The sequence below is a fragment of the Zonotrichia leucophrys genome, chromosome 7 (genome assembly GCF_028769735.1).
Source record: "Zonotrichia leucophrys gambelii isolate GWCS_2022_RI chromosome 7, RI_Zleu_2.0, whole genome shotgun sequence".
Lineage (NCBI taxonomy): Eukaryota > Metazoa > Chordata > Aves > Passeriformes > Passerellidae > Zonotrichia > Zonotrichia leucophrys.
The window spans coordinates 22,892,762-22,905,127 of NC_088177.1; the positions used below are offsets into that span (position 1 = coordinate 22,892,762).

The 12,366-nt window shown below is 39.0% G+C and overlaps 1 protein-coding gene across 1 annotated transcript in view; it reads left to right on the forward strand.

Moving 5' to 3' along the window:
• Positions 1-12,366, forward strand: part of TTN (titin) — a 235,050-nt gene that overhangs the window by 175,967 nt on the left and 46,717 nt on the right. The window contains 18 exon segments of the mRNA XM_064718447.1: positions 30-2,996; positions 3,093-3,413; positions 3,522-3,806; positions 4,014-4,313; positions 4,643-4,945; positions 6,010-6,285; positions 6,401-6,700; positions 6,790-7,092; positions 7,330-7,629; positions 7,757-8,044; positions 8,137-8,433; positions 8,523-8,825; positions 8,919-9,224; positions 10,003-10,290; positions 10,393-10,683; positions 10,784-11,071; positions 11,238-11,828; positions 11,923-12,027. Coding sequence (XP_064574517.1) covers positions 30-2,996; positions 3,093-3,413; positions 3,522-3,806; positions 4,014-4,313; positions 4,643-4,945; positions 6,010-6,285; positions 6,401-6,700; positions 6,790-7,092; positions 7,330-7,629; positions 7,757-8,044; positions 8,137-8,433; positions 8,523-8,825; positions 8,919-9,224; positions 10,003-10,290; positions 10,393-10,683; positions 10,784-11,071; positions 11,238-11,828; positions 11,923-12,027 — 8,112 coding nt within the window.

Genomic DNA, 12,366 nt, shown 5'->3' on the forward strand with positions numbered 1-12,366 from the left:
AATTTATTTCCATTTTTCTCTAATTTCAGTACCTCCATCTGTGGATCTAGATGTGAAGTTAATTGAAGGTCTTGTTGTTAAAGCTGGCACCACAGTGCGCCTTCCAGCGATTATGAGAGGTGTGCCAGTTCCCACAGCAAAATGGGTTACTGATGACACTGAAATTAAACCAGATGGCAAATATAAGATTGAGACCGACAATTACTCAACTGTGCTTACTATCAAAGACTGTGTAAGAAAAGATACAGGAGAATATCTACTCACAGTATCTAATGCAGCTGGCAGCAAAACCGTGGCTCTGCACCTTACAGTTTTGGATGTTCCAGGCCCACCAACTGGTCCTATTAATATTCTTGAAGTAACACCAGAATATATGGTTATTTCTTGGCGCCCTCCTAAAGATGATGGTGGGAGTCCTATAATAAATTATATTGTTGAGAAACGTCAATCGAAGAAAGAAACTTGGGGAGTGGTTAGCTCTGGAACAAGTCACACAAAAATTAAAGTTCCACGACTGCAGAAAGGCTGTGAATATATTTTCCGTGTCCGTGCAGAAAATAAGATAGGCATTGGTGCACCTCTGGATTCAGAACCAACAGTTGCTAAATACATGTTTGATCCACCATCCCCACCTGGTAAACCAATGGTTTATGATATTACAGAAAATGCTGCAACAGTGTCTTGGACCCTACCAAAATCTGATGGTGGAACTCCAATAACTGGTTATATACTCGAACGTCGGGAAGCATCTGGTAAATGGGTGCGTGTCAATAAGACACCTATACTTGATATGAAATACAGAGTCACTGGTCTTTTTGAAGGCAACACATATGAATTCAGAGTTTTTGCAGAAAACATGGTGGGCTTAAGCAAACCATCTCCAAGCTCTGATCCAATAAAAGCATCACGTCCTATCACTCCTCCTGGACCACCTATAAATCCAAAATTAAAAGACAAAACTAAAGAATCAGCTGATCTTGTGTGGACAAAGCCCCTCAAGGATGGTGGCAGCCCGATTCTGGGATACATTGTGGAATGTCAGAAAAGTGGAACTACACAGTGGAATAGGATTAATAAGGATGAACTCATTAGACAGTGTGCTTTCAGAGTACCTGGATTAATAGAAGGAAATGAATATAAATTCCGAATAAAAGCTGTTAACATCGTGGGAGAAGGAGAACCAAGAGAACTACCAGAAACTGTACTTGCAAAAGATATTCTTTCTCCACCAGAAATAAGCCTAGATGTGACCTGTCGAGACTTAATTACTGTCCGAGTAGGCCAAACAATACGTATTACTGGTAAGGTAAAAGGCAGACCAGATCCTGAAATAACATGGTCTAAAGATGGCAAAGTACTAGTCCAAGAAAAGCATGTTGAAATACTTCATGATCTACCTAATGTTGAACTGCAAGTGAAAGAAGCCAAAAGATCTGATCATGGCAAATATATAATAGCAGCTAAAAACAGCTGTGGACAGGCTCAAGCTTTTGCTATTGTTAATGTACTTGACAGACCTGGACCATGTCAGAACCTGAAAATAAGCTATGTCACAAAAGACTCTTGTATGATCTCTTGGGAGAGTCCAGTGGATAATGGTGGCTCTGAAATTACAAATTACATAGTAGAATACCGTCAGCCGAATCAGAGGGGATGGTCAATTGTCTCCTCTGATATTACTAAGCGATTGGTAAAGGCAAATCTTGTAGAGAACCGTGAATACTTCTTCAGAGTTTGTGCAGAGAACAAAATAGGTCCAGGTCCTTGCATTGAGACCAAGACTCCTATCCTTGCTATCAATCCTATTGACAAGCCTGGAGAGCCAGAAAATCTTCACATTGCAGAGAAAGGAAAGACATTTGTATACCTGAAATGGAGAAGGCCAGATTATGATGGTGGAAGTCCCAATTTAAGTTACCATGTTGAGAGAAAACTGAAAGATTCAGATGAATGGGAAAGAGTTCACAAAGGCAGCATTAAGGAAACACACTACATGGTAGATAAATGTGTGGAAAATAAAATTTACCAATTCCGAGTTCAAACTAAGAATGAGGCCGGTGAAAGTAACTGGGTAAAAACAGCTGAAGTTGTTGTGAAGGAAGATCTCCAGAAACCAGTGCTAGATTTGAAGTTAAGTGGGGTTCTAACTGTGAAAGCAGGCGACACAATTAGAATTGAGGCTGGAGTCAGAGGAAAACCACAGCCTGAAATTGTATGGGCAAAAGACAAAGATGCCACAGATCTCACCAGATCTCCAAGAGTCAGTATCGAAAACACTTCTGACATGTCTAAGTTTGTTCTCACAAAATCAAGGCGCACTGATGGTGGGAAATATGTGATTACAGCAACTAATGCAGCTGGTAGCTTTGTGGCATATGCTACTGTTATTGTCTTGGATAAACCAGGTCCCGTACGAAACTTGAAGGTCACTGACATTTCAAGTGATAGATGTACTGTTACTTGGGATCCTCCAGAAGATGATGGTGGTTGTGAAATACAGAACTACATCCTGGAAAAATGTGAAAGCAAGCGTATGGTTTGGTCTACATTCTCTTCCTCTGTCCTAACAAACTATGCCAAAGTGACACGCCTCATTGAAGGTAATGAATATATATTCAGAGTGCGTGCAGAGAATAAAATGGGCACTGGTCCACCAACAGAAACACATCCAATTATTGCAAAAACGAAATATGATAGACCTGGACGCCCCGACCCTCCAGATGTCACAAGAGTCAGCAAAGAAGAGATGACTGTAGTTTGGAATCCACCAGAATATGATGGTGGCAAATCAATTACAGGATACATTTTAGAGAAGAAAGAGAAGCGGTCACTAAGATGGGTTCCTGTTACTAAAACTCCAATCCCAGAGAGACGCAAGAAGGTTACTAATCTCTTCCCTGGTCACGAATACCAGTTCCGCGTCAGTGCTGAAAATGAAGTCGGACTTGGAGAGCCAAGCTTGCCATCAAGACCTGTAATAGCCAAAGACCCAATAGGTAAAATCCCACTGTATTTTTCTGTATTATTCCAATGTTAACAGATTGCTAAACTGTACAGCTGTGTTCTAACCTGTAATTTTTTCTGTCTTGCAGAACCACCTGGTCCTCCCACAAACTTGAGAGTGGTTGATAGCACAAAGACTTCCTTAACCCTTGGCTGGGGAAAACCAGTGTACGATGGTGGTGCTCCGATTATTGGATATGTTGTAGAAATGAGACCAAAAGTTGAGGGTGCTGATCCTGAAGCAGGATGGAAACGATGCAATGTTGCTGCTCAAGTTATTCATACAGAATTCACAGCTACCAGCCTGGATGAGAAGCAATTATATGAGTTCAGGGTTTCTGCCCAAAACCAGGTTGGCCTTGGCCGACCAGCAGAATTGAAAGAAGCTGTGTCTCCCAAAGAAATACTTGGTGGGTTTTCCCATCTTCTTTTGGGGTGTTTATATACAACACTTTTTTTTCTTTATGCTTATTTTATTTAATGTGCAAAACTTTGCATTTTATTTCTTTGTCTTTCAGAACCTCCTGAGATTGAGCTGGATGCCAGCATGAGAAAGTTAGTCACAGTCAGAGCAGGATGCCCTATTAGACTTTTTGCCATTGTGAGGGGTCGCCCAGCACCAAAAGTCACCTGGAGGAGAATGGGTATTGATAATGTTATCAGAAAAGGACAAGTTGATCTCGTTGACACTATGGCCTTCTGCGTCATTCCCGATTCCACACGTGATGACTCTGGCAAATATTCATTGACCCTTGTTAATGCAGCTGGAGAAAAGGCTGTATTTGTGAACGTCAGAGTTCTGGGTAAGTAATGAGAGAAATACCTCAAGACAATTCTAAAACTATTTTGGATATTCCTTGCAGGAATATTTATTATCCTCAGATGCAACAGTTTTTGAGCATAATTGTATCACCTAACACTAACCCCCTCCATGTAGACAGCAGTTGATCCCCTTTAATGTTAACTTACTAAAGAAGAAAATACTAACATAAATTGAAATTTCTTCATAGATACTCCTGGACCTGTGTCAGACTTCAAGGTTTCAGATGTCACCAAGATGTCCTGCCATCTTTCATGGGCACCTCCAGAGAATGATGGGGGTAGCCCAGTGACTCATTACATCCTGCAGAAACGGGAGGCTGACAGGAAGACATGGGCAACAGTCACAGCAGAACTGAAGAAAACTAGTTTCCAAATAGCAAACCTTGTGCCTGGAAATGAATATTACTTCAGAGTAACAGCAGTGAATGAATATGGATCAGGTGTTCCAAGTGACATACCAAAACCTGTTCTAGCATCAGATCCTCTAAGTAAGTGTGCCTTTATGTAGATTTTATGTTTGCCTCCATGGATGTTTTCTGTTTCTTTTTCTCTAATTTTGACAGATTTTTGCATTTTTTGAGTTAGTGCTTCTAAATGGAACAATGCTGCTAACTACTCAAGTATAAACATAAGTATGTCTGTATCAGTTTCTTTCAAATAATATGATCAATGAATATAGTAACTTTGAAATTATTACAAGTTTCCATCTTTTATATATTGTTCTTGTTGAATTTGCATGGATAGCATCCAATATTTAAGAGTAAGAAAGTCTTGGAAATTCAGTGTTTAATGAGTTCCTTTTTTCCCCTTAAATCAGGTGAACCTGATCCACCAAGAAAACTTGAAGTTACTGAAATTACAAAGAATAGTGCTACTTTAGGCTGGCTGCCACCACTGCGTGATGGAGGCTCTAAGATTGACGGATACATTGTTAGCTACAAAGAACACGATCAACCAGCAGATCGCTGGATGGAGTATTCAGTCGTTAAAGATCTCTCCATTGTTGTGGCTGGTCTGAAAGAGGGAAAGAAGTACAACTTTAGAGTGGCAGCTAGAAATGCTGTAGGAGTAAGTTTGCCAATAGAAGCTACAGGAGAATATGAAATTAAAGAACAACTCAGTAAGTAACAATTTGAATACTACGAAATATACTGCTTCAATAATTAAATGAGTGAGATATACAGGTTTTTGAGTCAAGAAAGATGTTTGCTTTACAGAGTTATCTAGAGGATTATGGTTAACTGCACTGAATATTTTGACAGGTCAGGAAAAAAATGATGGTTGACCACTAAGTCAGAATTATTAAATAATTTTTCAGGTACAGTTGCCATTGGAACTGAAAGATAAAAATTAGGGATAAATAAATAAATAAATAATAAATTTTAAAATATCTTCAATTAGGTTTAAATGAAAGAGAAGAAGTGTCAGACTAGTAGTTTGAGAGATAAATTGGAAAGATGGGCCTATTTTAATGTAAGAGAAAATCAGTGGTTTATATTTACATTAAACAAAAATCATGGAGGACAGGTTGGCCTATTTAAGGTGGCAGAGTTCCTGAGGCACAGAAAGATGTAGGATAAGGGCAAGATGAGTAGAATCTTCTTAATTTGGGACATGGGAAGAAAAAGAGAGAGGTACAGGAACAGGAGAATGAAAACTAGCCAGTGGAAGGAAGTACACCAAACATGCTGCCAGGTTTCTTTTGGGAAAAAATTGATTTTGTGCAAAAGAAGAAGTAGGAGAAAAATAATTCAAAGATACAGAAAGACTGACTGTGCAAGCAGGTTTATCTCAGTAAGAACTTCCGTTATCTTCTCCATGTTTCTTGTAGAAGATCAGCAATAAGCGAGCAACAGGTTTCAGATAAAAAGAGAAATTATATTTTGTGCATTAATAGTGCACAATTCTCTACATAAATGTGTATGAAGGCACTCCAAAGTCATAAATATTCTCTTATAAACTGTACAGTAATACAGAAGTAAGACTGGAATGGATATTGTCACCTGCAGAAACTGAAGTTGTCCATAAGTGGAACCTAAATTAAAGAATTTCTAGTCATTAATACATATGATTCCACTTAAGAGAGAAGCGGAGAAGTTTCACATGAAAAAATAAGAAAAATTAAATTAATATGTCAAAGAAGTTGAACTTATTTGCCTCTGTGTGTGGTTTTTTTTTTTACAGTCCCACCTAAGATTCTGATGCCTGATCATGTTCACATTAAAGCTGGAAAGAAACTGAGAATTGAAGCTCATGTATATGGGAAGCCTCAGCCAGTCTGTAAATGGCTGAAGGGAGATCAAGATGTAGTTACATCCAGTCGCCTTGCTGTGCATAAAGCAGAAAAGTCTTCTGTTCTTATCATTAAGGATGTGACTAGAAAAGATACTGATTTTTATACTCTTACTGCAGAAAATAGCTCTGGTACTGATAGTCAGAAAATCAAAGTGACAGTCATGGGTATGTTCCATTTGGTTGTTTTTCAGTCCAGCTTTATGCAAAGCTGGTTTTACTATATGCCAGTGGTTGCCATTTTATTTCATCCCTTTTTTCTTAATATACTTTTCTCATGCAGATAAACCAGGTCCACCACAGCCTCCATTTGAAATTTCTGAAATAGATGCTGATGCTTGCACTCTTTCATGGCACATACCTCTTGAAGATGGTGGCAGCAACATTACAAACTATGTAGTTGAGAAATGTGATGTGAGCCGAGGAGACTGGGTAACAGCTTTATCTTCTGTCACAAAGACAAGCTGCAGAATTGGAAAACTGATTCCTGGAGAAGAGTATATGTTCCGTGTTCGTGCTGAAAATCGTTTTGGGATTTCTGAGCCGCTTCCTTCTGACAAGATGATCGCAAGATACCCATTTGGTATGCCAGTTTTGATAGCAGCATTTCTCTATTTAAACTTTCTACTGAGAAAACATACAATTGATGTCTATCTTCATATTCCTTTCTAGATGTTCCCAGTGAACCAAAGAATGCACGTATCACCAAGGTCAATAAGGACTGCATTTTTGTTGCTTGGGATAGACCAGATAGCGATGGAGGCAGTCCAATCACTGGGTATCTCATTGAGCGCAAAGAAAGGAACAGTTTACTGTGGGTGAAAGCTAACGACACCGCCGTGCGCTCCACGGAATACCCTTGTGTGGGTCTCATCGAAGGTCTCGAGTATACTTTCAGAATTTATGCACTGAACAGAGCTGGAGCAAGTAAACCTAGTAAACCAACTGAGTTTGTCACAGCAAGAGCACCAGTTGGTAAGTCAGCTGTACCAATACTTTGCAACAGATTGTTTTTATGATAATTTTCAATATATCTGCAACTTATTATGATCTTTAGTTTGCCCTTCTGTTTATACTTTCATGTTTATTATGACATCACTCTGATTGCACTGTCTAGGTATGCAGTAAATAGGATGCAGTAATATTAAAGCCATTTTTTAATATATTAATTCTTTTTTGAAAAATATGTTATAATATGTTTTTATTTGCCAGATCCCCCTGGAAAACCTGAAGTTATTGATGTCACTAAGAGTACTGCATCACTGGTGTGGACAAGACCAAAGCATGATGGTGGTAGCAAACTTATTGGCTACTTTGTGGAGGCTTGCAAATTGCCTGGTGATAAGTGGGTTCGGTGCAATACAACTCCATATCAAATACCGCAGGAAGAGTACACTGTGACTGGCTTGGAAGAAAATGCTCAGTACCAATTTAGAGCAATTGCCAAGACAGCAGTTAACATTAGTCGACCTTCAGAACCTTCTGATCCAGTGACCATTCATCCAGAAAATGGTAAGGAATACAAAAGCATTTGATAGATCAGGAAGGCGTCTGTGCATAATGGGAACTAACACTCATATGAAAAATGAGACATTTACCTCCTACTAGATCAATTAACTTTTGGACTCTTTCCTTTCAGTTCCTCCCAGAATAGAGTTGGATCTGTCTATGCAGTCACAGCTTACAGTAAAAGCTGGAACTAATGTGCGCCTGGAGGCAAATGTGTATGGCAAGCCAATGCCAGCAATCACCTGGAAGAAAGAAGGAGAAGTTTTAAAGCCATCTGAAGGTCTTAAGATCACCACAAAGAGAAATCTTGCTACAGTTGAGTTGTTCAGTGTTAACAGGAAGCAAACAGGAGACTACACTATCACTGCTGAAAATGCAAGTGGATCAAAGTCAGCAACCATTAGGCTTAAAGTACTTGGTAAGCTAAAGACTGTCTATTAATAAACACATTTATAATTAAATTATATAGCAAGAGATAGAACTATAACAATGTGATGTTAATTGTTCTAGATAAGCCTGGCCCACCAGCTTCTGTCAAAGTCAAACATATGTATGCAGATCGTGCAATGCTTTCTTGGGAACCTCCTTTGGAAGATGGAGGTTCAGAAATTACTAACTACATTGTAGACAAGCGTGAAACAAGCAGACCTAACTGGGCCCAAGTCAGTGCCAATGTACCCATTACAAGCTGCACTGTGGAGAGACTGATAGAAGGACATGAGTATCAGTTCCGCATTTGTGCTGAAAATAAATATGGTGTTGGAGACCCCATCTTAACTGAACCTGCAGTTGCTAAGAACCCATATGGTAAGTGCTTTGTGGAATAGTTTTATTAGTCACTGGATTTTTGTCCTTACTTAAGAATGTGAGTGTAATTTTCAAATAAATCTCCACAGATGTGCCCGGACCTTGTGATCCACCAGTAATTAGCAATGTAACAAAAGACTTTATGACTGTTAGCTGGAAGCCGCCAGCTAGTGATGGTGGATCCCCAATAACTGGTTATATACTTGAGAAGCGTGAAACAAAGGCTCTTAACTGGACAAAAGTAACCAGGAAGCCTGTCATTGAAAGAACTGTTAAAGCTACTGGACTCCAGGAAGGAACAGAGTATGAGTTCCGGGTGATAGCATTGAATAAGGCCGGACCTGGCAAGCCTAGCGCACCGTCTAAAGCTGTGTATGCTCGTGACCCTCAATGTAAGCTAAAAGTCTCAGATATTTTCCATTATTATTTCCAAATATTATCATGCAGCATTTGGCATGCTAACTTTATGTTGTTTTAATTCCCAGATCCTCCTGGCCCACCTGCTTTCCCGAAAGTGGTTGATACTACTCGTAATTCCATAAGCCTGTCATGGAGCAAACCAGCATATGATGGGGGAAGCCCTATCATTGGTTATCTAGTGGAATCAAAACGAGCTGACACAGACAACTGGGTCAGATGCAATCTACCCAAGAATTTACAGGCTACACAATTTGTGGTAACGGGGCTAATGGAGGATACAGAGTACCAGTTCCGTGTTTATGCTGTCAATAAGATTGGATACAGCGATCCAAGTGATGTTCCAGATAAACACACTGCCAAAGACATTTTAAGTAAGTTTGCTGAAAACACATTGCCTTGTTGACTTTTGCTTCAATCTGTGGGATGAGTCTCAAAGACACACTTTGTCACAGGTCACAGGCACAGATTAATTTGGAACATATTTTTACTCAAGAAATGTGGACTAACAATGGCTAATTTGGATGAAAACAGAGCAGTTAGGAACAGAATAGAATTTGGTGTCTGCTTTTTTCATTGTATGCTTTATAGCCTTCTGCTTCCTACTGGATCTTCAGGGTTTTTTGTCTTTTTCTAGTCATAATATTAGAATTTTCACATCTCTCATCTTTCCTAAAGCTTTCAGTCACCTTCATATCTTCTAAATAATTTTAAGCTAAGATTACTACTCTAAACAGCTGTATGATACTCTTTGATTGTATGCAATTACTCCTTAAGATAGATGCTACCTTTTGTATGCATTTTGGTGTACCTACAAAAGCATTGCTTTATAAAACTAACTTAGTTCAAGAAAAGCATTGGAGTCCAGAGTGCTCTGAAACTCCTTTGAATTCTAGAGAAACTAAGAGCCTTTCTAACATAAATGGTGTAAAGGCAGGAAAAAAAAAAGGAAGTGAAATCACTGAAAAAAAAAGTATATTTTCAAATTATCTTCAAACGGGAGTTAGGATGCTTACTAACATCATCACAGGCATGAGAATTTGGGTAGTCTAGTGAAATGCCAGTAAAAAGGGAGTTTTTGTCACTGTAACTTTTGTGATAATCCTAAACATGGTGCTTTAATTACATGGGTTTTTTTTCTTAAACACACAGTTCCACCTGAAGGAGAACTTGATGCAGAACTAAGGAAAGTCCTTGTGCTGCGTGCTGGAGTCACAATGAGACTTTACGTGCCAGTAAGAGGACGTCCACCTCCTAAGATTTCATGGTCTAAAGTGGGTGCCAACCTAAGAGATAGACAAGGATTAGACATCAAATCAACTGATTTTGATACCTTCCTGCGTTGTGAAAATGTAAATAAATATGATGCTGGAAAATACGTCCTCAGTCTGGAGAACAGCTGCGGCAAAAAGTCGTACACCATTGTTGTAAAAGTACTTGGTAAGTTTCAGGGCTTTCCCATTATAATATATTTGTTAACTTTTTAACTGTTTTTTAAAAGTCTGTTTCTAAATCAAATATGGTGGTGTTGTGTTTATCCAGATACTCCAGGCCCGCCCATTAACCTGGTTGTAAAGGACGCATCCAAAGATTCTGCCTACATTACATGGGAACCTCCTCTGGTAGATGGGGGCAGTCCAATCACAAATTATGTTGTTGAAAAACGTGATGCAGAAAGAAAATCATGGTCCACAGTGACAACAGAATGTCCAAAGACAAGCTACAGGATAACTAACTTAGAAGAAGGCAAATCTTACTTCTTCAGAGTTTTTGCTGAAAATGAATATGGTATTGGTGATCCCTGTGAAACTCGTGATGCTGTCAAAGCTTCTGGTAGGAAAAATGAATCGTTGTCACCTTTTTTTTTTTTTTTGTTCAAATAATCTCTACTTTTAGCTTGAATGAAAACTTACTGTTCTTTTCTTCCTTCCAGAAACACCTGGGCCAGTTGTGGATCTAAAAGCTTCAGCTGTAACAAAATCCTCGTGCAATTTGGTATGGAAGAAGCCTATCAGTGATGGTGGAAGCCGAATTTCTGCATATATTGTTGAGGTCCTGATTGGTGAAGATAAATGGCAAGAAGTCATGCGGGGAAAGAACCTCCATTTTTCAATGAGAGACTTAAAAGAAGGACAAGAATACACTTTCAGAGTGAGGGCCCAAAATGATGCTGGATATGGAACTCCATCAGAGATCACAATTGTAGCGAGAGATGATGTTGGTGAGAAGCAAGATCATTAATTCAATGCTTTACTTACCCAAATTATATTTTATGCATACTGTCATTACCATGTACACATAGAAATAAGACACCTTTAAAACAGCATCTTAATTTTACCACAGAGTTTATGTATGGTGGAATAACTGGATTCCTTCATTTTTTACAGCGGCACCTGAACTTGACTTAAGAGATCTACCTGATTTGTGCTATACTGCTAAAGAGGGTAGCAATTTCCGTCTTAAAATCCCTATGAAAGGCAAGCCTGTCCCAACCGTAACTTGGAAGAAGGATGAAGACCAGGCAATTACTGAGAGTGGAAGAGTTGCATTTGAATCTACAGCAGTTAACACCACCCTTGTGGTACATGACTGCCAGAAAGCTGATGCAGGAAAATACACAATAACTCTGAAGAATGTTGCTGGCAGCAAGGAAGGCACTATTTTTGTGAAAGTTGTTGGCAAACCTGGCATACCAACAGGTCCAGTGAAATTTGAAGAAGTCACAGCTGATGCCATAACCTTAAAATGGGGCCCTCCAAAAGACGATGGTGGTTCAGAAATCACTAACTATGTTCTAGAGAAGAGAGATAATGTAAACAATAAGTGGGTGACTTGTGCCTCTGCAGTCCAGAAAACCACATTTAGAGTTACAAGACTTCATGAAGGAAATGAATATACATTCAGGATCAGGGCTGAAAATAAATATGGAGTAGGGGAAGGTCTTAAATCAGAGCCTGTCATTGCAAAACATCCATTTGGTAAGTATCCATTATAATTTTTGAAATCTAAAAAATTCATTTTAGAGGTGATAATAATTTTTAACACTGCTGCATTTTTTTCAATATTGTTTAGATGTCCCAGATGCTCCTCCACCTCCCAATATTGTTGCTGTTCGGCATGAGTCTGTAGCTTTAACTTGGACTGATCCCAGAAGAACTGGAGGTTCACCAATCACAGGTACATCCCCCAAAACTTCCCTAGCATTTCAGTAGTTAATACTACTTAATAGTTCTTTCTCTCTGCCGAAAGGTAAGATAAAAGTAGCAGGTGTTTATGCACTAAATTGATTGATTGACCGATTAATTGACTGATTTCACTGATTCACTTCCTATTTAAAAAAAGAAATAACTCAAATGTTGGGAAAATGCTAGCTGAGAAACAACATCTTTTCTCAGAGCCAAAATATGTAAAGAAATAAACCCAAATTCACCTGTATGTGACAATACTTGGGTCTACAAAATTAGCAATTTGCATTTACAAACACCTCCTCATTGCAATTATGTACATCCACCGTGT